The following is a 27,508-nucleotide window of genomic DNA, read 5'->3' on the forward strand; positions in this document are numbered from 1 at the left end:
TGGGGTGGTATTTCTTATCAATGCCGATGAAGATTCGCCATAAAATTGGTAACAGTTAATGTTACTGTCGCAGATAAGATGAGCCTTGTACTTTTGAATTGTCTTACTATTGAACAATCTAATTACATAACCGACTGGGCAATTAATTACCCTCCGATCCAACCTTTGGTTTAGACAAACATCAAAGGGGTGTAATTGCTATTACGGGGGGATTATAACATATTGCCGGTGATCAAAAAGCGGGAGAACAATAATTTGGTGTTTTAAATAAAAAGGTACACATTCTAAATGTTGTGATCAAGGAATATACAGAATAATTTGTGAATTATCATATGAAAGGAAATTTAATTCAATTCTTGTAAGAGATGACACTTTGGAATTACGTAGAAATGATTTTCTTGTTCTGTCACTAATTGAATACAACCTATTGATATATATTTCACATATTGATAGACATATGCAGAGCTAGATTTTTGTATGAAAATATTATATTGAAAGGGGAAGTGTTAAGATGTTCAAAATGCTTATCTTTATAACGAACATGAATTCGATGCCCTTTTTTCTCAAATTATCAGACTATTATCGAGCACACCGTGCGCAATTTTGTCGTATTGTCAATACTTGTGTCTCAAGACACAAAGTGTATAAACTGGAAATTCCTGGGGTCTTGCATCTGTGTTTGCTTTTGGTGGATATCAACCTATCCAGAAAGGCTTGATGGGGGTGACCTTTAGTCTAGATTATTTAAAGAAACGATTTCTCAATTACTGCATTCTCGTGATCATGTCAAATAGATTTTGTTTCGATCTAGAGCTGGGAAGTGAACGGACACTCTAGTTGGTAACTGGATCCAATGTGAATGGTGTGAATTCTAGACGTGTTTATCAAGGGGAAATACCACCGCACTCTTCTGATATATCTTCTACAGATCTGGTAAGGGAGATAAAGTATGTCCATTGCATCAATTAATTTCTAAATATTAATAACATGAGCCCTTCATATGAGTTCAAAGTCGAACTTTGCAGTTTCACTCTTCGAGTATATTGATTTCATTTCAGAGTGGTTGGTCTGTGTAATAGCGGCAAAAAAAATACTGCAACATCTATGATGCTCAGTCGAACCAACTTATATATTCATGTCATTTCGTTCGATACATATAAGTGATGACAGCAATGTCTACACTTGGTCTTGGGTCATATGTCGATACGATAAAATCTCTCGTGTGAAAGCGGGGTATACAGGAACGATGTTGCTTAGATATGTAATGAAATAAAGCAAGGTCAAGAATTTCCTTTTTAAATCATCTTTTGATATACCCGTCAGCCGTTCCCTCCTGAATATAAACTTGACTGATTCGGCACTGCTTAAAAGGGTTCACTTTCCGAAACCTAACACCTCTATAAACGAAGTCAGATTATTACCGATCCACGCACATCCACTTATCGGTATATTTGTTGTTGGAAGAAAATAGTCGAAAAAATACAGAATTCTATTTTACTTTACAGGGTACTTGCTTCTAGTTCATTTCCGAGATGGAATTACCTAGAGGATTTATAATTGCTTCATTCATCCTGTTGGTGTCTATCTTAATCGTGGCAGGAGAGCCAGATCCCAATGTCTGCATCCCAGCACCACCAACGGGAGAGGGCCCACCACTCCCTAAATTACCCACCCAGTACCGTCTCAGGATAGAAGGTATCTTTATCTACATGATACACTTGACTTATGCTATCGTTGTGAGAATACTATTTTTTCTACTATTTCAGTAGTATTTATAGTATTCCAACAATTTTTAGTTTTATCATTATTATTATGGTTTTTACTGTTGTCGTTAATATCATTACCAATATTGTTTATAAGTATGCCAATATTTTCATTATCATTGACATCTTTATTGTTATTATTACTATCATTATTATGATTTTATCAGCATTATTGTGATTACTATTATTATCGTTATTATCGTCATTGTCTTTATCATGATCACCATTGCAACTGTTTTCCAACTGAATGTTGCTGTTTGGCATCTTCATTTTTCAGCGAACATCAAGAATAAGGATTACTCACTTGAAATGCAGGAATATTACGACCAGCCAGGTAACAGGGGTGCATCAGATACCCTGTCAAGAGGGTTTCAATCCCATACATCCTACAACTACAATACTGGACAATCCATCACCACAATAGGTACGTCCTAGTATCAATTCACCTAGGTCGCATCATGTATCATACGATCCAATTTATCCAAAATATAAGGTCATGAAATAACTTAAAAGGGCGAACCAGCGCGCGGCATATTCGTCGTTTATTAGTTCATTAAACAAATGGATAGGGGCGCACGTTGTCCTGCGGGGCCAAAATGAAATTAAGACATTGTTAAGAGGTATATTTTGAGGATAACATCTCTGAATGTCGGGACATTTCTACATGGTTGTCACCTGAGGAGGCAGATCGGGGCAGATACACGCCCCCAACCCGACTTATTAACTGATTATTAAAGGATGAATAAATGATGAATAAATATACAAGTTTAAAAAAAATAATTGGGAATAAAGCCAACTGATTAAGAAACGGAGGAATTGATTTGATAAAATGTGAATTTGTAAGTATTCATTAGTATTTGGGGAGTCAGGTGTCTAATCATAAAGATAATAAAATAAAGGCCACTGTCTATAGTTCAAGACAAGATACTCCTTGTGTCGCTCCAAGAAATGAAATATCTTTGGATGGCGATGTTACAAAGTGCTTGAAAATAGTACATTCGGCAGATGTTGCCAGATGTCTTTGTCTTATTGTCAATGTCAGACATTTGCCATCGCTTGCTACGCTTGTTCCCGAAATAATACAGAGTCATAAACTAGATTAGGATGGTTTCAGAGAGCAAGGAAATTCAGCAATTTGGATGATACAATGTCATTACTAATGTAGTAGTATACACGTGATATAGACGTAATTTGGACATAATGTGAGAATTGGGCACAAACTGAGTAATGAGAACGGCTTCCGCTTTCATTGTTAGTGTGAGATATCATCATGGGAGTGCAAACTTCTCCAAATTTTGATAAAAGGGATGATCCAGGCTGAACATATTTCAACTCAAAATTCACAGAGCAAAATGCTGAAAATTTGATCGAAATCGGATTACAAATCTCGAAGTTATTGAATTTTAAAGATTTGCATTATTCCGGTGAAACAGTTCTAGGCATGTCGTCACTGTCATGAATATTCATTAGGTGGGCTGATGATGTCATATCCCCACTTGTTCTTTTGTATTTTATTATATGAAATTAGATTTATTTAAAAAAATTCTACCAAGAGCTAAAAACATTGGATTGACAACTGATTTAGTGCATTTGTTATTTATTGCCGCAACTTATTTCACCATAATGGAGACACATCATTTACATATGTATGAAAACCTGAAACATTTATGATTTCACGTACATAAGTAAAAAGAAAGTGGGGATGTGATATCATCAGCCCATCTAATGAATATTCATGATGATGTGCATATAACTGTTTTCGCAAAATATTGATAAACTTTAACATTCAATACCTTCGTTCTTTGTTATCAGATTTTGATGAAATTTTGAACTTTTTGCACTGTGAATTTGACTCGATTTATTTAGATATAGGTATTTTCAGCCCGGACCATCCCTTTAAGATATTTCGTCCGTACTTGCATCATTAGTAAACGTTTAAAGTAACCTGTGCTCATATGAACCTGATCTCATTTCAACAGACATATCATAACCAAGGACGCAATAAACTGTTTTCTTATCTAAACTTACCAATCCATTGACCTTTAAACTTATCTGTGCCAATCTGTACCATCTGGTTGTAAGTATTTGCATGGTTAGCCCCCCCCCCCCTCCAAACACGCACTTTAAAAAACGATTGTTTACAAATAATTATAACCTCAACCATTAACTTAAATGAAAATGCAAGATAACATCAATCAAGTCCCTTCAAAAATGTATTCAACATTGTTCTATTCCATTCTAATGGGCATTTTTTGGCACCTCCGAGAAGTAACACCAGGTTCCACAAAAATGTTACGACTGATTTCATATAAAGACTCTGAAAATCTGTTCCTTGAACGATTCTGATTAATGATAAAAACTTACTCAAATCCCTAGATTCTAATCCTGAATGCAAACAAGCTTGTTTGTTGTTTGTGTGGATGTATATGGTTGTTAAACTCTGTCTACCAGAATGATTCTAGATTTCTCAAATTTTCGAGGTGAAGAAAAGGTCAATCTTTTCCAGATATCTTTAAACTTTTGGAAGTGTAAATTGATCTACATTAGATGTATGAAGTGATATTCATTCGGAAAAAAATTATCACCTTCTATTTGTGTCATGTCGTTTGAGGAATGAGAGAGATTGGAATATTTATGTCAACCATAGCAACAATATTTTATCATGAGGAAGTATTCTTTGTTCAAAATCCACATATTCTAATTTGAAAGTAAAAAGAAAGTGAAAAGAAAATCATCTATTCTTGCGAAACTTTTCGCCCAATAACTCTTAGAGTTTTGCGAAATCATATTTTAAAGGAAGGTTGAACATTATGCATGGTGTAAAAAAACAACCAATTCAATTAGTCTTGTCTTTTATATGTCGACCACGCCTTTTATCATGTAAATGTAGACTGCAGTCAATATCATTTAGGTTCAAATAAACATATAAATATGTCGTCTCATTGTATCCCAGTATTCTCCTCAGGAATGATCAGTATCAAATATAATATTTTGTAACTTTTCTCAAAACTATCCTGATGATTGAATAGAGTATATAGTGAGTTTTTTTAAATTTAAATACAGTTAGACCACTAACATTAGCATTAATTTTCTGAGGGAATGAGGAACACTGTATAAGAGTATCATATTTTGTTTTGTTTCTACATTTCCCTTTTTAAAATGATTCAGGTGACAGATGTTTCGTTGCAAATATGTCGACCACGCCTTTCAATCTCTATGGATTCGAACTTGTAGACGGCTCTCCTCATATCGGAGGGGTTAATGATATCTTTACTTTTGGCGGAAAGGTAAAGTAACTTTGTCCGCTAATTTTTCGTGACTGACCATATTCAAAATCATGTCTATTCTGAGGGAAGAGACAAAAATAAATTTGATAATGAAAAAAAATCCCCCACTTTTGTTTTGGTACGAGTTTTGTTACCGACACATTTTCTTGATCAAGTCATTTCAATTTCAATCTTCTTTGCTATCTCAATCGCATATTGCATTTTGAAATGGATGTAATCCCCGGTCATCATATATTATTACCATCATCAAATCTATGTTACAAGTATGATAAGTTATTACGTTATCTTTGATTTTAAACTTATTTCTATATGTATTTGTTTGTTGACACATTCAAACTGAGATAAATAAAAAAAATCTATATACAATATCAATATGCATGATACGGTCGGACATTGTTGAATTCTTTCCTGATCTAATTCCCTGAATATGGTGCTTAACATTTTCAAGGTCCTCGGGACATGAGCTTAATTGATGCTTTTAAATCCCAACTTATCAAAATTACTTCTTGTTCTAAAATTGCATTCTGTGACATTTCAGTTATTTACAGCCTTTCGTAGAGAGGGATGGCATTTTGTTGGGGTAATCTAAAAGGGCCTGTTGTATTTTTTTTTTGGGGGGGTTTGCGGGCCGAGAAGTCAATTGGTTACCTTTGTTGAATCATTTGGGGTACGCAGATATTTAAGCAAAATATCACCCGCAGTACGGGCATGTGGGACTTAAATTAAGTGCCAGAGGGTGCTGGGGTTGTCGCGATATATGCTTTTAAAATGTTAACAACTAGCTTTTAAAATGCGGGTAGCATGTTACAGTCCTCCAAAGTCTATGTTTGTATCAGGGGCGGCGGAACGTATTTTCATTGGGGGGAGGGGCAAGGGAAAAAAAGAGGTACCTATATGTCAAAATGGGATTTTTGGTGAAAACGGATTTTTATTTTAACCATGAGATCATCATCAAGCGCAAATTGTTAGCTCAAACTTTTGGATATTGCATGCAATAAGACGTGAAAATTAAACATTCCGAGCAGTTTTTGTAATTTTGAAAACGATGTGCATCTAACTAAAGCATTAATGCGAGCGCGAAGCGCGAACCAAAAAAATTTTGATTTTCTTACCTGAAATGTATTGTTTTACTTATAAAAGAAATGGTATTTCGATTTGAAAAGAAAGGCACATTTCATTTTGAAGAAAAGGGCATTTTCTATTTTGAAAAAGGAGAGTACTCGACCAAAAAAGTAGTATTATGTGCCGCGGGCGAGACAAAAAGCGGCCGGGGCGTTGGAGCGGGCTTATTGTAAAAAGGAGGGTCCTCGGAACGAGCTTCGGAACTACAAATGTTTGTGAAAACGGGGGTCCTTGGAACGTGTGAGTGCGTATGCATCCTTATGGAACGTGCATGCAGCTAGCCCGGCGGAACAGGCGCTGGGTGCGCTAGCGCAGATGCGATGATCGGACAGCGCTCTGCGGCCGCTTTTACCAAAAGTGCGGCTCATTGTAGCAGATCAGTGCGACCAGAACGGCGTAACAGAAAATATGCGAAGCTTTTGAGCGAATTTCTGTCTTCTTTTTTTTTTTCTCGATAAGAAAATGCTATGCTTTGGAGCGGCTTTCTTTGTTCTTTTTCTCAAAAAGACAAAAATGCTATGCCTTGGAACGGAAATTTGATTGTAAAAATGGGGTCCCCTCCGCGGCACATGCCACTATATGCATTATATAGTGAGTGCCTCCCCCCATCAGAATCATATTTACTTTTTTTATGAACATTTTTCTTCATTATCTCTTGAATCCCTTTGATGTATCCAGTATAATGAGACGTACATCGGCCAAGAGTATGTGAGAGGTATCCTAACAAATCGCTGGCAGAACTGTATGTACATCGAAAGCACGAACCAGACCTATCTTCTTGACTACTTCTTTTCAATCCCAAGTCACAAGACAGCAGGAGGTGGTGGAGAAATCCCAGTCAGGGCAGTCATGAATGGAACGGGTGAGGTCTAATTTGCTTGAAAGATTTAATTCCGGAAGGTGATATTTAAGGAGGTATATCGTTTAAAAATTCACTTTGAACATATTATGGACCGATCACTGAACGAAAGTGAGATGCCATCAGCCTTCATTATTACGTACAGCCTAATCTACGAAGACATTCGTTAGTCGTCACATAGTAAACTATTACAATATTTCCAGGATTGATGTTTATTCCTCATATGCGGTATATCACACAAAGTTTGTAAAGTTAGAACCATTGTAGTCTATTTTAATTTTGAAGTACCCAAAATGTTGTCGCTTGCGCTACATTCCAGAATACTTATCATTAATTTTGAAGAAAAAAAATCTTATTTTTACAAAACCCCATCTAGTGGAGCTTAAAATATTTATTCCTCATGAATGAAATTTACAATCAGATAAGGTGTGAAAATTGATATTTGATTTATGATATATCATCTTTCAGGTCAGACCTATGTTCCCGGTCCTGGGGGTGAACCTATTCCACTCCCCACGAGACACAGTTTCTATCACATTTATGATTTCTTCGAAGTCATACCAGGCCCTGTCACCGAGGAGAGAGCATTCGAGGTCAGTGAAAATAGTATTTTTAAAAAGTCAGCTTTTCGAGCAACATTCTTAGTCGTTTTCGTCTAACTCAGTAATCGATGTAATAACGCTGTGCACTTGGGTATATATGATGTGTTTATGTCTATATGGTCGAATTACCTAACTGACGAAACTAACTATTATAAATGAGTAATAAACACAAGTTTAAAAAGAATTAAAATGGGTAAGCGATGATGAATGACCTTACAATGTAGATAAGACCAAACTTCACATTAAGAAGTATGGATGTGATTAGCCGTCAGCATGGTCAGTCTGCAGTTATTCTTGAAGGTCTTGTGATCGTTTTTCGTTTTAGCCTCCTTTGGGATTTATGTGTGAGAACCGAATAAGTGAGCAACCATTCCCTGAACTATATGATATGGATGTTTTCAATGTTGGAGTGGAGCTAGCAGTACCGGCGCCAGCAAACCGTATCTATACTATTTGGGTACGTATTCATTCTCATATGCACACGCACCCAGACATACATCCTCCCCGCACGCGCGCACACCATCTCTCTCACACACGTTCCCGCACACCCTTCATCATCCATGCCAACATGCTTACATCTCATTTTATCCCCTCGCTTTGTTCAAAAGCTAACTTTTAGTTACGTTTCATAAATTTTATGAAAATATTATGTTACGTACAGTTCATGAAATATCCACAGCAGTGGTAAAAATCGTTAAAAAATTGTGGATGGTAAGTGATATTTGGGGGATGGGGTTCAATTCCCTTAGAAAAATTGTGTTGAGGAAAATTCAGAAAAATTCTGACATGAGGCATTCTTTCCACCATGCCCTCATATCCTCTCAGCTAAGCTACATAACATTTCAAACTGTTTTCCGTGATATCCATACCATTTCAGGTTTCTCGAAAAATTGTTTTGACCCCTTAGTTTACCTGATGAGTCCGTAAAACAGTATCCAATTCTATTCTATGAAATAAAACTCAAACGAAAAATTATTGCATCCCCGGCTATTATCCAACTGCTGTAGATACAAATAGTTGATTCTATAAGTACAATAAAGTTATCATATTCCTTGATTATACAGTAGTAATACGATTGTCTTCTGCACTCCACAGGAATATTATAACTACAAAGCAAATATAGTAGCCTATCAGTACCAACCTTGGGGTGTTGGCGAGCCCAAAGATCCCTTGAAAGAAGTTCACGACTATAACCTTGGTAAATATTATTTTTTTTGTTTTTAGAATTCTTTTGGAACAAAATTAATTCATACAAAAATTGCTTTAAAGCATGCCTTAAGATTAAAGAGTTATGATGGCCTAAAAAGATTTATAATATGTCAATGAAATGTTTTATTTGTGAATCGGTGAGACAGGTTGTCAGTTGTCACGTGAATATATCAATGTAGACCCTACTCAAGTTCTGATACAACTTCGTTACACCTATCATGTTGATACAAAATAATCCTTTCCATCCTAATAGATTGATATTCTCTCAATTCCTGTTTAATCGTATTTCATTTTTTTTTCGTTCTGATTGATTCCAATCTTGCTCGAGGATCATATTCCTTCCCATGTGTAGGTCTTCTAATCTTATCGATATCATCCATTTTACATTTGATTCAGGACTTAGTTTTCAGATTGATATTGCCAAGAGTTCTTGTACAGTTGGTCCCATCCCTGTTTATACTGGTGAAGCTGGGAGTGATGATGGAGAACATGTCTACCTCAGATCAATTTCAAGCTTCCTTCAACTTGGCAAAGTCAATTGGGTTTATGAGGGTCAGGTAAGCGCAGTCTTGTTGTCTCTTGATTTAAATAAAAAAAGGAAAAATTTAACATTCAACAAGTATAACACTATTATGAATTACGTCAGATTTTGATGAAATTATCAGCGTTATGATTTTTCTTATTTTTCTTCATCGATACAAGTCTGGGATGGACTTGGCCTTTAAGAATATTTAGAGGGATGGGGATGTAGCCCGCTCACTGGTACTGTGTACACTAAATCAGCTCTCTATTTAGAAAAATAGTAATATTCTGTAAACGATATAGTTATCATAGTCATCAACACAGACATAACATATCATCAACACAGGTCGACACAAACACATACAAATAAAAAGTCCTATGACATCATGCCCTACAGATCTGTTTCGTCTGAACAACAAAGAAAGCTGTTCCATCTATTCAGGTACAATATGAAGTGATTTTGTATTAGTTATACAAGTTCATTTACAGAAAGATCACGAATGACTGTGACTAAGGAAGCACGACCAGTACACGATAGATTAGAGAGATTAAAACTCCATACCTACATTTCTTCATTTATACACAACAGACACCATCACCGACATAACTATGCATAATGCATACATCATGTCCGTAGGCCTGTAAGGAATCACCCACTCCCGGCCCTTTTCATTAAGAGTCACTGCTTTGTTACAAAATGCTACTTTGCCATTTTCGCAACTCCCATGTTAAGAGGACAACCACAGTCAAGGTTTCCAAGAAAGTTGGTGACTCTATAAGATATATAGTTGTACGAAAACTGTTCCCTGGATTTTTTTTAAGTACCTCTTTTGAATTCAATCATCCCACAAACATTTTACTTTCAGTCTACTAGAAGGCAAATTCCTGTAGAATCTTGGATCGCCCAAATCAATGATTTCGAAGTCGGACCAGGCATGACCTCGAATATGACCTTGGAATATTTCTTTGCAAATGTAAGTATGATTTTCATTTAATTTTCATTTTAGGGAATTCAAAAGTTTTTCTTGATAACCTGATAACGATTTATTAAGATGGTTGATATATGCCCCATGATTTACATGATTTATTACGAAGTTAATCATTTCACAGTATCTAACTAAAACTAACGCAGTAAAATATTTAATGGTAGTTATTATGAGTGCTTATGATATTTTGGTCACAGCTCACGGGTGCCCTCTAAGTATACCTACTTATGAATATATTCAATTGTATGCTTACTTTTAACAAAAGGTTTTTCTTGATAACCTGAATGCCTGTTAGAGGCTTGTCAGTATTGATAAGTAATGATCACAAACTTGAATCCAGTGACTGTATATTTGCGAGCAATATTTAGAAAATTGGATCACTTAGGAATCAGTCGAATTGAAATTACACGGTCGATATAAAAACACGTATAGACAAACACACACATATATAATTATCTACAAATACACCCCACACTCACCAACACACACATCTACAAAAACACCCTCACTCACATACTCGACCTATTACCAATTGTATCACATTCATACACAGTTACTCATGACATAAACGATAAACATTTGAACTGCTGAGCTTTATCGTAAAAATAAGAAAAAGGGTCTCTAGGATACAATCAAGCCATTTACTGCTAATTCAATCAATGTTGGAAAATAATTGCACATCCTTTGTTAACACTTTCAACATTTTAATATAAATTAAAACAAAATTACTTTCGGCACTTGATTTTGTTTAAACAAAAGGAATGTTCTCGCCTCTGTATCATTTACAATTAAAAATAGATCATGGTAATGTGATAACTGCAGAAGAAAAAGGAGTTTATACGAGAAAGATTTATTGACGAAATTGTTTTTTGGGGAAAATCTTCAACTTTTTTGACACCTATAGTGGTGTAGAATCCTTATATTGACTACGATTTCGAACAAAGTGGAAAGCATACTGAGCATACACACCCAAGCCATATCATGCAGAATTTTCCTACACGGAAGATATTGCATCTTCACTCTTGAGCTGTGGGCAGAAACGACACCATTTTATCCTAATCATGTTAATGACTTTTGCCATTTAGAATGAGTTTGATAGTGTTGCTACTGTGCTAAGTTGAGATTCCTTGTCAATGAGATTTCATGCTCTACAATAAATTCATTATTGTTATTCTTTAGGCACGTCACAATCGCATTCAAATGTGATAAACCCTTTAATAAGTTACAGACCGGTAAAGACGGTGTGACATACATCTAAATTCTTGCAATATTTACTTCTAAACATTGTGACTGTTCATGACCGTCTTTCATTGAAAGCTAAATTCTATATTTGCACTAGAAATTTGGCGTGTCCAAAGGACACAGATGCCCCTGCATGACACGATCAGAAATTCATTCAATATGATTGACCTTAATATCGTGCAGAAACCAATATGCATATAATTATAATAAACAAATTTTTAGACCTTTGAACCAACTTGCATATATAATGAGCTGTGACCTTTGACCTATGAAATTCGAATCCAAAATTTGCCTGTATTTTGGTGTCATCTACCTAAACACATCCAAATTTGTTTTAATCTGTTGAATATTTCATAAGTTACCATGCGGAAACCAACTGGCATATTTAGTGAGTTGTGACCTTTGACCTACGAACTCCGAAATCCAACTTAGCCTGGAGTTAGGTGTCATCTACCTACACACAATTTTTTTTAATCTGTTGAATAGTTCATAAGTTATCATGCGGAAACCAACTCGCATATTTAATTAAAAGTGACACACGCATATATTATGAGCTTTGACATTTGACCTGCGGACTCCGAGTTCGGACTTTGCCTGTATTTCGGTGTCACCTCCATACACACCCACAATTTTCAAAATTCCTTAAATATTTTTTCGAGTTATTGCGCGGAAACCAACTCGCATATTTAATGAGCTGTGACCTTTGACCTGCGGACCTTGAATTCGAACTAAGCCTTTATTTTGGTGTCATCTACCTACACACCAATTTTTTTTTAATCCATTAAATATTTTTCGAGATATAAACCAAGTGGGGGACGGACGGAAAAAATATGGTAATAGTGACTTCGCCATATCTGAGGAAAGACTTTGCCTACACTTGAAAATATATGTATCTTTTGTATTTCAACAGGAAAGTTGGAGTTCAGCAGCTAAATTTCATCATGCTGTTAACCATATCCCCGTAGCACTCGACGTTACTTACACTGTTAAGGTAATTGAGACTTATTGTTCAATGAAAATGCAGATTGACTGAAATAAAACGCGTGGTGTTTTATGAACTTTCATTGACACTTACCAACGCAAATGCATGGTAATATCCGGAAGATGAACAGGGTGTCGTAACAAAGGGACACAATAGACTATGTTCATACCCCTTACAATTTCGGGGAACTCTTTTGGAACTACTTCCGTTTCTGTGAATGGGCTAGAGTTTGGCTGTTCTAATTCCTTCTTTTGATTTACATAACATTCCCCAATATTGCACATCACTTACTCCATGGCTACTTAATTATTTCTTTATCATGTTAATTGGTCTCCAATCTTTTCCAAGATATTTGCATCATCTTCATGCAGAACAACATTTAAACATTGATAATGAGTAAAATGAGATGTCTATCCATCTTTTTGTCAGAGTTTGAAAATTTATTTATTTCATATTTCTTTTGAAAGGGGAATATTCCTGTGCCGATCAAATCAAGCGTATCGCAGCACTTCTTCGCTCTGAATTACGACGCGTTCAACCCTTATATGACTGATGTCAGTCTCTGCTATGACTCTAAAGATAGCAAGGAGCTCGCTATAGACATGGAGGATAAATGTAAGTCGGACGACTGTTTATCACACAAAAATTATTGAAATAACTAACCCTTGACGCCAAAACACAGGCTATTTGAAGATTATAAAGACTTGGAGACCTCGAATGTCAGTTACAGCATACACGATTTGTAATATGGCCTATATATACTTGCTTTTTAAATTGATAATATGTATTGTATGAGGGAGGTCAAAAAGTTTATATCTTGCCAAAATCAAACAGTTGATCCTGCGGTGTTGGAAAAAATAAGAACCAAACCATAGCGTTGTTTCCAAAGGTATGTCTTACGTTTCATCCTCCCTTCACTTTTTTATCTTCACTTGCATGCCACACCCTGCAATTGACATTTATTGATTGATGTAGGCCTACTTTTTTATGTAAGCCTGTCTTGTCTACAAAAAAATGGTTTAAAAATAACTTCATACAGTTTATTATATGTGTTTCTTTTTCATCAACAGATATATTTGATGTTTATGTTCAAAACAGCACAAATTCTTTCTATTTTGGAGTGGTTAACAGCCTGGCTAAAGCAGCTAATGTAACTGCTTCTAGAATATCAAATCCAGTGGTGGGTACTTTATTCGATTTAGAACATTTAAATGCTAGTAATGAGAAAACCACTTGTCATGTTTTTTAACGATACTCGGGTTGTACATGAACATAAAGTAAGATATTGAATAATCATTTATTTTGCCGAGTATGAGGGGTTTACTCGCGGTTGGTATAATATCACTTGGACTAACCTTCATATGGGCTAATTACATTCGGGCTAAACCCACTTAGTCCAATTCTCATTTGGTCTAATGACCACTTGGTCTAACTGCCAGTTAGTCTAATGACCCCTTGGTCCAATGCCCAGTTGGGCTTATCTTCGCTTGGTCAAATTTTCATTTGTTCAATTGCTACTAGTATTTCGTCTGATTTATTTTATAGTCACTTGGTCTAATTGCATTTGGTCTAATACTAGTTCATCTAATTATCGGGTAGTATAAAATTCATTTCGTCTACATGCCACTTGGTCTAATTTCCAATTTGTCTAATTTCCATTTAGTATAGTGGTTTGTTGCGCTATACCCATTAGGTTTTCGCGCATAAAGTTTAGTCATGTTATTTGGGTTTTTCTTTTTCATTTTTCCTGTACACTGTAGAAATTTACTATTACGTTTTGTCCGTTCTAGGCCTTATATTTCTATGGCTATCCATTTTCTTAAATGTAAATGAGTAATGAGAGGGGGGTTGAGAAGGAATAAAAAATAAGAACAAGCGAAAAATAAATTAAGAGGAAACCAAACGACCATGACACCATATGACAATTAGACGAAATGAAAATTAGACCAATCGACGATTTACCCAACTAGTCAATCGACGATTTACCCAACTAGTCAATAGACCATTTGTCTATTAGACCAAGTGGTCATTAGACCAACTGGATATTAAACCAAGTGGAGATTAGACTAAATGGAATTTAGACCAAGTATGAATTAGACCAAATGGTCTCAAGACCATATGGCAATTAGACGAAATGAAAATTAGATCAAGTGGAAATTAGCCAAAGTGGAAATTAGACCAAGTGGTGTTAGACCAACTGGAAATTAGACTAATTGGTTTTAGCCCAAATGCTCATTAGACTAATTGGAGATAAGACCAAGTAGGAATTAGACAAATTGGATATTAGACCATACATGTATGATAATTAGCCCAACTGGTCATTAGACCAAATGGGAATTAGACGAATCGGATATTAGACCAAGAGGGAATTAGACGAATTGGATATTAGACATACCGGTTGTAGACGAAATGGGTGTAGACTATGTGAAAACGAACTGATAAGTAGACCAAGTGGTATTAGACCATCCGTATTAGATCACCGTATGAGGTGATAGGCTAAATGTTTAGTTCTAGGCCCTTCAAGCATTTAGATTTAGTAGATACTGTAGAAATAACACACCCCTTTCTATCTCCCCCTCTAATGCTCTCTCTCTCGCATGCTTTGCTTGCTACTCTCCCTCTATTCTTACACACCCACACACATCCTCACACCCCCCCACACACACTCTACTTCTCTTTTTCCCCCAGGCCATTGAAGGCAATGGGGGAATGATGACGATTTACTTCAAACTTCTTGGAATACCTCCTGTAGAGGGAGACGTCTTGAACATAACGCAGCAAATCACGCTCGAAGAGTCTCATGAAAAACTTGACAAATCCATAAATGAGGGCTTGATGATCACATTCAGGAGTGAAGGACAGGTACGCTACTCCACCCATCCACCAAGGTCGTTTCTGTATTTAAGGGCCCCATTTCATAAAAAAAGTTGTCATGATAGCAAGTCTTGCTGAAATGTCAACCCCAACAGTGAAAATTCTGCTTTTTTTATTGGTTCTTTTAATGAAAAAAAAAGATATTTCATCAAGATTTGCTTTCATAACACCTTCTTTTTTCTGGTTCTTTTTTTATTTAAGGAAATAGGGCATGAACTATTCGATCAAACACGATCAGGATTTTTTTTCTTGGTCGATCTATATTGGCAAGCAACTTGAGGTCAATATATCTTGATCGAAGAGATCGATGACGCTCTTGTTCCCTTTTCGAATATTTTGAACATGTCCGAAAATATTCGAGAAGAGAACGAAAGCCTTTTCAACAACAAGACCCAACGTACTACAATTTCAAAAATGCCTACCTTCACAAAAAAAAAATCTTGCAGATTAAACTGATGAAAATTCAATAGAAATCTGGTTACATCCATATCATGGTTCTGTGTGATTAACATTATGTTGCTGTTTTTTGTAGCTTTCGATGTTTACTTGATTACTACTTGTTAACATGTATAGAAGAACTGTTTTGGCATTGTAAGATCTAGAATGTGTTTTAAAACGAATTTGACAAAATTTCGTTTTCAGCAAGTTGATCTTCCCGTTGCAAGACAAAGTCTTCGAGCCGATTTTGTTCCAGCTGAAACATCGGGAGGATTCACTGTCGGTAAGGAAGACAAAATATTTTTTCCTGATTTTACAAGTAATTTATTTCTCAAAACGGCTCATGAAATTAGCCTTAACTGTGGTTAGAAAGCATGAATAAATAAAATCATGTATAATTGTGTACAAAGAACCCTAAATAGGACTAGTGATTCGTTAAGCGAATCCTTGTGGAGAGATGAAGTGTCAGAAGTTGGGAGGGGCGGCTTGCTTATTCATGTTTTTGCAGTGAAAACAAGAAAATGTTGTCCTAGGTATTACGATTGTCAAATCATCTTTGATATTAATTAAGTAATTCCTTCGCAACACGAACCTTTTCCCCTAAAAATGTGAAATCATAGAATTCCCCAATATGGTTGTGTCCCGTTGTTCGAAGAAATCTATCACCGTAAAGCTATATATTAACTTTTCCAATCGAAAACCTGACGCTGATAAAACGAAGAGTATTTTGTCTTTGGAACCAACAACAAAATGTGCCGTTTTCTTGGTGTATTTTCAAAACTACATATATTCTTATGAGATAAAATGTTGAATTAGTGTAAACAAAATTGGTTCAGGCGAAAGTAAATACATAAATAGGCACTGGTTATTGCATGAGCAATAGCCTCGGAAAGTGTTTTTTTTTCGAATGAGGAGGCTAACAGGTCGAGGTCGTTCACCCCCTGCTTAAGTTTCTTATTGCAAGTGATCGTAGCGACCGACCGAGTTCAGCATTTTACTATTTTTTTTAAAAAGAAGGGATGTCTGTGACATCATCAACTCCCCCGAAAAGTTATGTTATAAACAAGGGAGTGTTGCGACCAAGTAAGGTTTTTTTTATTGACAGGAAACACAAAATGCAACATGATGCTTTGAGAAATATGTTCCTCAATAACTATGTTACTCATAACGTTGCAAGAATACCAAGAGTTAATTTGCAAGGAAGTGAGAATTGTTTGCATGTTAAAAAGTGGATATGTGCATGTTAGAGGACTCAACGGCTTGTCATGCTATGTTGGTTGTCAGCCACTCCAATTTCATGATCCTCAATTAGTATACCCACAAAGCAGTAAAGAAGAACGAATAAGTATGTTTACATTTTGGGAGATCATTGTGCACTAAAGACAATCATAAAAAATTACCAAATGGGCCTAAAGAAGACCCGACCCTTACGTGATTGGATATAGCTGATATGTTGAGGTGCACGGGGGAAATATTATGGATGTCAGTATGTTTTACATGTTTTAAGCTGATGGTTTGACATCAAATGTATATGTTTTCTTTTTCTAGGTGCTCTAGTCGGCATGGGAATAGGCATGTTCGTATTTGGTGGAATACTCGCCATGGGCGTGGCCTTCTTAATGTCCAGAATGTCAAAGGGTCCTTTCTCGTACAAGACTCAAGAATAGAGATTACCTCTCCAGCTTGATCGTAGATTGTCCTATATTTTTGGTACAGATGTTAGTTATTTCAATATGATTCATATATTATACGGATATTGCCTAAGTAGAATGTGAATATAACAATTCCTCTCCCGACGGAGTTATATTTTTCAGAAGGGATTATATTTTGCCCGAAGCGCTAAAGGGAGAAAATATAGCTCCTGGGGGGATTTGAAATGTTATTTATTAAAAAGATCCTGTAGACCAGGCAATATATGGTCCAGATGCTGGCCCTTCGAGGTTTTTTCCCCTCCACTCTCTGCGCACCATCCACTGGACGTTTTCCACCACACTGCACTTATCCAGTGATCGCGCGACCCCAAATTTACCCCTCTCGGTGCCACGAGCCTAATTACATCAGGATGGCTAAAGATATTCGTTCAACCAACCCATTCGATTTTTTTTCAATTTAATACTGCTGATTGACAAAAATGTATGAATACGATTCAAAATCTAACACTGATTCTAGAAATGGTAACTTCTGAACTTCCTTCGCCCAAATTGGGAAGATGAATAAGTGATTTGGAACTATTTTTTGACTGGCGGACTAATTAGGGCTATTTTACTGTTTCAGTTGATGAATTTGATCCATTCATAGTTATCTTCATAAGAGGCGATTTATTTTTAAAATGAGCTGGTTATGGTATCCTTTCCTGACCAGATATGGAATGTCAGATATATTTCGTATCCAATGATAGTAAACATTCCACCCTCTAATTTCACATTTATTTTTTATGAATTTTTCAAAAGTGCCATTTTAACACACAAGTCTATGGGGAATGACACCTCTCCCGAATTCTAGTGGTGTTTATGGTGTGTCTGCTTTGTACCTAGTTTCTTTGCGCCCGCGTGCACTGGATCCTGACTGGATCCAAAATTGCACGGTTAATGACGTCATTGCGAATGGGCTGAATGATCGATATCAATCTACCAATCATGACAAGGATCTATTGAGGCGTCATGTAAAGATAATATTTATCTTAAAGGAACTTATTTCACGGAATACCCAGAACATTCCGCTGATATGTGAAACATTTCACCAAACTCTTGGAATATTTCTGGTATTTCTTCCTGAGATATCCAATATAATATAAATATTTTTCTAAGATAAATTTTGAGACTGTACAATTTTTCTCTACATTCAACTTCATATTTCGTGTATGGCATTTTCTTTGTATTTTAATTCATATGTATTTTGATGGAAATAGCTAAAAATAATAAAGTTTAATGAAACCAATTTGTGGTACATATGCTTTTTTCATCGAATGAAATATCTCCATCTATTAATACTTCATAGTAAGTTTTTTGAAAAAAAAGTTTTTGGAGTGTGTGAGCAAAAAATATGGGGATGGGAGGGGAATGCTCAATGAAACAAACGACCCTTGATTCCGTCAGTTTTCATAGGAATAACATGCATAAAGGTGTGACGAAAATGCTGTGGCATAATATGCTGGATCATACCTCTCACACTTGCATGCTCTACGGCGCGGCGGGCGTACTATTAGCGAGTCTCAAACAGCCGTTTTAACGTTTTCTTGTACAATCTACATAGCTGATTTGAACAAAACGACTGTTTTCGACTCGTCGTACGGCTGCCATGAAGCAAATGTGACTGAGGTAGTTGCCATGAAAATCCTGCGGCGATCGTATAATTGCCACTCGCCGTAGAAATATTATCTACGGCGGCCGCAGCAAATGTGACCGAGGTGTAAGCATCATTTCCGCGGCTTTACATAGTGTAGTGGAAGATATATGTCGTGACGTCACCATTCGCACAATAATTGTGGAACCACCATGGAGCTACTAATTGGTAACGTTGAGTATTGAAATGATATCCTACTTAAAAAATTTCATTAATCGAAATTTCACCATTGTTTGTTTGCTTATGTAGCAAAAGTCAAAACTCAATTCACAAATGGAGATGTGATGTAATGAGCACGTTGTCCGTATTCCATCATATACACTGCGTCACACAAAGAAGGAAATCTTAATGCATTGTAATTTTTAAACATCGTAATCATACATTCGCTTCATGAAATGTACATCAATGACAATTCAATTTCAGACCCAAAACAGAACATTCTTAACACTTTTTGTAGCCATGAACAGGATAGGTAGATATCTATCTAAATAATATTCTGACCCAAAACTGGACATTCTATAGAACGTCCAGTTTTGTTTTCAGAGGGTCGCGCCTTGCGATGAAGAACAATCGCAAAGCGCGACCCTGTTGCACCCACAAATGTAATAACGCCCACAAATGTAATAACGCCCACAAATGTAATAACACTTTACCCACAAATGTAATAACGCCCACAAATGTAATAACACTTTACCCACAAATGTAATAATTTCACCCACAAATGTAATAATGCACTTTACCCACAAATGTAATAATTTTTGATCGCCCACAAATGTAATAATGACTTTACCCACAAATGTAATAAATTTGAAGGGATTTTTGGCAAATCCGTTTTGAACTAAAATCGTATAGTAATGCGTTCATATAGAACACAAGTGCAAAGTCTCTTTTCCTGACCCGGTTAATTAACAAATTATAACATAAATCCAAAGTCTTTATTCCAGACCCGGTTGTTTCAAAAATTATAATATAAATCCAAAGTCTTTACTCCAGACCCGGTTGTTTCAAAAATTATAATTCAAGTACAAAGTCTTTATTCCAGACCCGGTTATTTAAAAAATAATCATATGAGCCTAAAGTCTTTATTCCAGACCCGATTGTTTAAAAAATGATAATATAAGTCCAAAGTCTTTTCTCCAGACCCAGTTGTTTCAAAAATTATAATATAAATCAAAAGTCTTTATTCCAGACCCGGTTGTTTCAAAAATTATAATATAAATCCAAAGTCTTTATTCCAGACCCAGTTGTTTAAAAAATAATAATATAAGTCCAAAGTCTTTATTCCAGACCCAGTTCTTTCAAAAATGATAGTTTAAGTCCAAAGTCTTTTCTCCAGACCCGATTGTTTCAAAAATGATAATATAAGTTCAAAGTCTTTTCTCCAGACCCGGTTGTTTCAAAAATTATAATATAAATCCAAAGTCTTTTTCCAGACTTGGTTGTTTCAAAAATTATAATATAAATCCAAAGTCTTTATTCCAGACCCGGTTGTTTAAAAAATAATAACATGAGCCCAAAGTCTTTATTCCAGACCCGGTTGTTTAAAAAAATATGATATAAGTACAAAGTCTTTATTCCAGACCCGGTTGTTTTAAAAAATAATCATATGAGCCTAAAGTCTTTATTCCAGACCCGATTGTTTCAAAAATGATAATATAAGTCCAAAGTCTTTTCACCAGACCCGGTTGTTTCAAAAATTATAATATAAATCCAAAGTCTTTTTCCAGACCCTGTTGTTTCAAAAATTATAATATAAATCCAAAGTCTTTATTCCAGACAAGGTTGTTTCAAAAATAATAACATGAGCCCAAAGTCTTTATTCCAGACCCGGTTGTTTCAAAAATAATAATATGAGCCCAAAGTCTCTATTCCAGACCCGGTTGTTTCAAAAATTATGATATAAGTACAAAGTCTTTATTCCAGACCCGGTTGTTTAAAAAATAATCATATGAGCCTAAAGTCTTTATTCCAGACCCGATTGTTTCAAAAATGATAATATAAGTCCAAAGTCTTTTCACTAGACCCGATTGTTTCAAAAATTATAATATAAATCCAAAGTCTTTTTCCAGACCCTGTTGTTTCAAAAATTATAATATAAATCCAAAGTCTTTATTCCAGACCCGGTTGTTTAAAAAATAATAGTATAAGTCCAAAGTCTTTATTTCAGACCCGATTGTTTCAAATATTATGATATAAGTCCAAACTAAGATACGATAATGATGTTCCGGTGGAATAAAAATGAGAATCGAGCCTAGTCTTCTCTCCAGACCCAGTTAATTAAAACTGGTGGAATCAAAGCAATCCTTGAACCTAAGATCATGTTTTTAAAAAGAGGTTTAGAATGTTGTCTTTATTCCAGACCTAATCATTACAAAAATTACGAAAAAAAATCTTCTAACATAAGACCCTATCATATTCTCTTGGAATAACATGAGTTGTAAAACGTACTCTTTCCTCCAGACCAGGTTATCTAAGAAATGAATTAAAAAAGAAAATCAAATCTAAAACCAGTTTTCAAAAGTTACACCCAGTAAAAAATATGTCTGTACCCCACACCCAGATTCTTTTGTATAACAATACTAAGACCCCTACAAAACATTGTAATAATGCATTTGCAAAGAAAACGTCCATTTTCCAGACTTGGTTATTATTTAAAAATAAAATTGTCTAAAACAAATACCCAATAATCTAACTACTGTGGAATAACATGGAGATCGATTGTAGACTTTCCTGCAGACACAATTATTTCAAGAATAAAAAAACAATAAAACCCAACCCCCAACAACGAATCTAAGAACCAACAATCCTCCAAATTAAGACCAAGTACAAAAGCACATGTTTAGAGCGTTGTCTCTATTCCAGACCCAGTCATTTAGAAATTAATTCAAACAATCTTAAAAACATAAGACTTTGTCATATTCTTATTCCTGTTAAATAACATTATTATTATGCTTAGACCTTCGTCTAGACCCAGCTATTTATAAGATAAACAAATATTGAAAAAAAAATCAAAGCTAAGACCAATCTTTAAAATTAAACCCAGTTAAATCGCTTGGGTTTAGAGAGTTGTCTTTACCCCCACATCCAGTTCTCTTAAAATACAAATTAAGCAAAAGATTAATCTAAAAACTTAGACACCAGCATCTCCCAAAATATAAAACCCTGTGATAAGGCATACCACAAAAACGTCAAATTAATAAAAGGCGTCAATATTCAGATCTGAATGGTACGCGCCTTAAAAACCCAAAATAACAACAACAACAACCTTATTCTACATGAATGATGTTGTGGCGTCTTTGTTAATATTGTTTGTCTGTTTTTATCGTTTCTAATATTGAAATAACTGCATGGGTCTAGAGCAAAGACTACACCATATTTAAAGACTGGGCGTTGTGGCGTGCGCCTGTAATCCAAGCTATGTGGGGAAGTTACAAATTGATGCAGAGGTTCGAGGTTCGAGCCCTGGTCACGTCTTTCGGATGGTGACGTTAAAGGTCGGTCCCAGATGTAAATAATCATATCTGATTGAGACACGTCTGACAAAACTCAAACACACACACGTTTGCCCCCTGGAAAGATTAAACCTCAAGATATTGATGGACCTGAATCCACCGACGGGACAGCCTAACTCCGTAACTATAGTACGGGTGTGGGAGGGGGCTCTTCTTTCTTTGCCTGTCTCTCTCTCAGTCATTTCAAATCAGTTTTTTTCCTATCTTATCACTTCTTGATCACATAAATCCTCTCTCTCTCTCTCTCTCTTTACTTATAACCCCAGAAAATATATCTTAGGCCACTGAGATTATTGGAATTGTAAGTAATAAAAAAAAAATGCTGAATATATTATAAATGGTTCTTGGGACACTGAAAATTTAAAGTACCGAAGAACTTGTTAAAACGTTATCCCCTCTTGTTAGAATGATTTTCTTAATATAATATCTCATAGATCGTCGATCAACAACCTTATCGTTTACGGGAAGTAATCCCCATATTGTGTGCTGATATCTTATTCCTCAGTTTTTTGTTTTATATGTATTTAAAGGTTTTGTGTTTTTTTTCATAAAAAAAAGGAATGAATATACAAGAAATAATAATAATAAACAAGTGGAATGCCTCTGACCATCTCACCTGCATCACGCGAATCAACATAGCAGCAGTGCTGACTTTGAAAACTACTATAACTCGCACAAGATGTTAAGTGATACTTGGTTACTCTTATTTCCATGTTTTATGAAGTAGACCAATACACTTACAGAGATAGGATGGTAATTCAACAACAAAAAAACAATGTGGCCAAAATTCATTGACCTCACATGACCTTTGACCTTGATCATGTGACCTGAAACTTGCACAGGATATTTAGTGATACTTTAATACACTTATGTCCAAGTTTCAAAAGTCAGATCAATAAACTTGCAAAGTTATGATGGTAATTCAACAGATACCCCCATTATGGCCAAAGTTTATTGACCTTTGACCTTAGTCATGTGACCTAAAATGCACAGAGGATGTTCAGTGATACTTGATTAACCTTATGTCTAAGTTTAATGAACCAGGTCTATATATTTTCTAAGTTATGATATTTCAAAATCTTAACCTCAGGTTAAGATTTTGATGTTGATTCCCCCAAAATGGTCTAAGTTCATTGACCCTAAATGACCTTTGACCTTAGTCATGTGACATGAAACTCTAATAGGATGTTAAGTAATACTTGATTAACCTTATGGCTAAGTTTCATGAACTAGGTTCATATACTTTCTAAGTTATGATGTCATTTCAAAAACTTAACCTTAGATTAAGATTTGATGTTGACGCCGCCGCCGTCAGAAAAGCGGCGCCTATAGTCTCACTCTGCTATGCAGGTGAGACAAAAAGAAGTAATAAAAATAATACTAAAAAAAATTGCTACCCTACTTCTCATACAGTGGGTGGCAAAAATAGTCAATCATGACTTATTGCCAAACAAAAACATGGAATGGAATGGTTATCCCCTCTTGTTAGAATGTTTTTCTTTTATATAATATATCATAGATCGTCAATCAACAACTTTATCGTTTTCGGGAAGTAATCCCCCTATTGTTTACTGATATCTTATTTCTCAGGTTTTTTTTCATATGTATTTAAATGTTTTGTTATTTAGGTTTTTTCATAGAAAAAGGAAGGAATATACAATAAATTATTTTTTTAAAGGACAAGTCCACCCCAACAAAAACTTGATTTGAATAAAAAGAGAAAAATTCAACAAGCATAACACTGAAAATTTAATCAAAATCGGATGTAAAATAAGAAAATTATGGCATTTTAATGTTTCGCTTCATTTCACAAAACAGTTATATGCACATCTCGGTCGGTATGCAAATGCGGAACTGATGACATCACTCACTCACTATTTCTTGTGTATTTTCTTAAATGAAATATGAAATATTTTTATTTTCTCGTCATTGTCATGTGAAATGAAGTTTCATTCCTCCCTGCAACACGTGGAAATTTATTATTTTAACATTTTGTGCTTTAGGCAAGGAGGTCCTAATCGTCAAATTCGTAAAAATTGAAATAATGTATAATTCAAACAATTAAAACCAAAAGAAATAGTGAGTGAGTGACATCATCGACTCTCTCATTTGGATGTAGCTGGCTCGTTCATATAAATATTTTGTTAAAAATAAGTGAAACTTTGAAATGTCATAAATTTTACATCCGATTTTGATGAAATTTTCAGCATTGTGCTTGTCTGAATTTTCTCTATTGATTCAAATCAACATTTTCCTGAAGAGGACTTGACCTTTAATGGTTGCTGGGTCTTTGTTTTGTTGCTGTTGTTGTGTTTTAATGACTTTTATAACTGGGTCTGACAGAAAGACTACGCTACATTTCCATGTTATTCAACATAAATAGGATCGTGGGTCTTTGTTTTTTATAATTATTATAATTTTTTTAATAAATGGGTCTGGAAAAAACACTTTGGACTTATAATTTTTTAATTAACCGGGTCTGGAAATTTTTTTTCGCATTTTTGTGCTATATAAACACATTACTATAAAGTTCCAGCTTTTAGTTACCGGGTCTGGAGAAAAGACTAAGCTCGATTCTCATTTTTATTCCACTGGAATATCATTAATGTATCTCATTTGGGACTAAAATTATAATCTTTTAAATAACCGGGTCTGGAAAAAAGATTTTGGATTTATATCATGATTTTTTTAAACAACCGGGTCTGGAAAAAAGATTTTGGATTCATATCATGATTTTTGAAACAACAGGGTCTGGAAAAAGACTTTGGACTTGCATTATTATTTTTTAAACAACCGGGTCTGGAATAAAGACTTTGGACTTATATTATCATGTTTGAAACAATCGGGTCTGGAATAAAGACTTTTGGATCATATGATTATTTTCTAAACAACCGGGTCTGGAATAAAGACTTTGGATTTATATCATGATTTTTTTAAACAACCGGGTCTGGAAAAAAGATTTTGGATTCATGTCATGATTTTTGAAACAACAGGGTCTGGAAAAACTTTGGACTTGCATTATCATTTTCTAAACAACCGGGTCTGGAATAAAGACTTTTGATTTATATCATAATTTTTTTAAACAACCGGGTCTGGAATAAAGACTTTGGGCTCATATTATTATTTTTGAAACAACCGGGTCTGGAATAAAGACTTTGGGCTCATATTATCATTTTTGAAACAACCGGGTCTGGAATAAAGACTTTGGATTTATATTACAATTTTTGAAACAACAGGGTCTGGAAAAAGACTTTGGACTTACATTATCATTTTTGAAACAATCGGGTCTGGAATAAAGACATTTGGATCATATGATTATTTTCTAAACAACCGGGTCTGGAATGAAGACTTTGGACTTACATTATTATTTTCTAAACAACCGGGTCTGGAATAAAGACTTTGGGCTCATATTAATATTTTTGAAACAACCGGGTCTGGAATAAAGACTTTGGATTTATATTATTATTTTTTGAAACAACCGGGTCTGGAGAAAAGACTTTGGACTTATATTTTCATTTTTTAAACAATCGGGTCTGGAGAAAAGACTTTGGACTTAAACTATCATTTTTGAAAGAACTGGGTCTGGAATAAAGACTTTGGACTTATATTATTATTTTTTAAACAACTGGGTCTGGAATAAAGACTTTGGATTTATATTATAATTTTTGAAACAACCGGGTCTGGAATAAAGACTTTTGATTTATATTATTATTTTCTAAACAACCGGGTCTGGAATAAAGACTTTGGGCTCATATTATTATTTTTGAAACAATCGGGTCTAGAATAAAGACTTTGGGCTCATATTATTATTTTCGAAACAACCGGGTCTGGAATAAAGACTTTGGATTTATATTATAATTTTTGAAACAACTGGGTCTGGAATAAAGACTTTGGGCTCAGATTATTATTTTTGAAACAACCGGGTCTGGAATAAAGACTTTGGATTTATATTATCATTTTTGAAACAATCGGGTCTGGAATAAAGACTTTAGGCTCATATGATTATTTTTTAAATAACCGGGTCTGGAATAAAGACTTTGTACTTGAATTATAATTTTTGAAACAACTGGGTCTGGAGTAAAGACTTTGGATTTATATTATAATTTTTGAAACAACCGGGTCTGGAATAAAGACTTTGGATTTATGTTATAATTTGTTAATTAACCGGGTCAGGAAATTAGACTTTGCACTTTTTTGCTAAATGAACGCATTACTATACGATTTTAGCTTAGAACGGATTCGCCAAAAATCCCTTCAAATTTATTACATTTGTGGGTAAAGTCATTATTACATTTGTGGGCGATCAAAAATTATTACATTTGTGGGTAAAGTGCATTATTACATTTGTGGGTGAAATTATTACATTTGTGGGTAAAGTGTTATTACATTTGTGGGCGTTATTACATTTGTGGGTAAAGTGTTATTACATTTGTGGGCGTTATTACATTTGTGGGCGATTATTACATTTGTGGGTGTAACAGACCCTCTGAAAACAAATCGATATTCTGACCTAAGATGTTATTATTATATCATCTATTACCCCCCCCCCCCCTCACACACACACATAATTCTCAGAGCTATCCAACTCATACTTTTCTTTTGGACAACATACTTGTATTTAGCCATATCCTTTATCTTTGATAACATCTTCCTAAATTTTCCTTGAGAATTTACTTTGTTTTAATATGGAAAATATAATGTCGCAATTAATGTTTATTCCACCAAGATGCTGTAACCAGTAATTTATTTCATTACCTAAGTATCTACA

At 35.0% G+C, this 27,508-nt stretch overlaps 1 protein-coding gene across 2 annotated transcripts; it reads left to right on the forward strand.

Moving 5' to 3' along the window:
• Positions 1-770: 770 nt before the first annotated feature.
• LOC121410823 lies at positions 771-18,005 on the forward strand. Of its 2 annotated transcripts, none has more exons than XM_041603137.1 (16): positions 771-947; positions 1,506-1,695; positions 2,041-2,187; positions 4,932-5,050; positions 6,851-7,034; positions 7,500-7,624; positions 7,959-8,090; positions 8,729-8,831; positions 9,239-9,399; positions 10,231-10,338; positions 12,503-12,583; positions 13,042-13,189; positions 13,645-13,754; positions 15,263-15,436; positions 16,091-16,169; positions 17,435-18,005. In XM_041603137.1, the coding sequence occupies exons 2-16, from the start codon at positions 1,533-1,535 to the stop codon at positions 17,551-17,553; spliced, it is 1,953 nt and encodes a 650-aa protein (XP_041459071.1). In that variant the 5' UTR covers positions 771-947; positions 1,506-1,532; the 3' UTR covers positions 17,554-18,005. The 2 variants fall into 2 exon arrangements, with proteins under 2 accessions (XP_041459071.1, XP_041459070.1); XM_041603136.1 differs by having other exon boundaries at positions 772-933.
• The last annotated feature ends 9,503 nt before the right edge of the window (positions 18,006-27,508 follow it).

Source organism: Lytechinus variegatus, chromosome 3, assembly GCF_018143015.1.
Source record: "Lytechinus variegatus isolate NC3 chromosome 3, Lvar_3.0, whole genome shotgun sequence".
NCBI lineage: Eukaryota > Metazoa > Echinodermata > Echinoidea > Temnopleuroida > Toxopneustidae > Lytechinus > Lytechinus variegatus.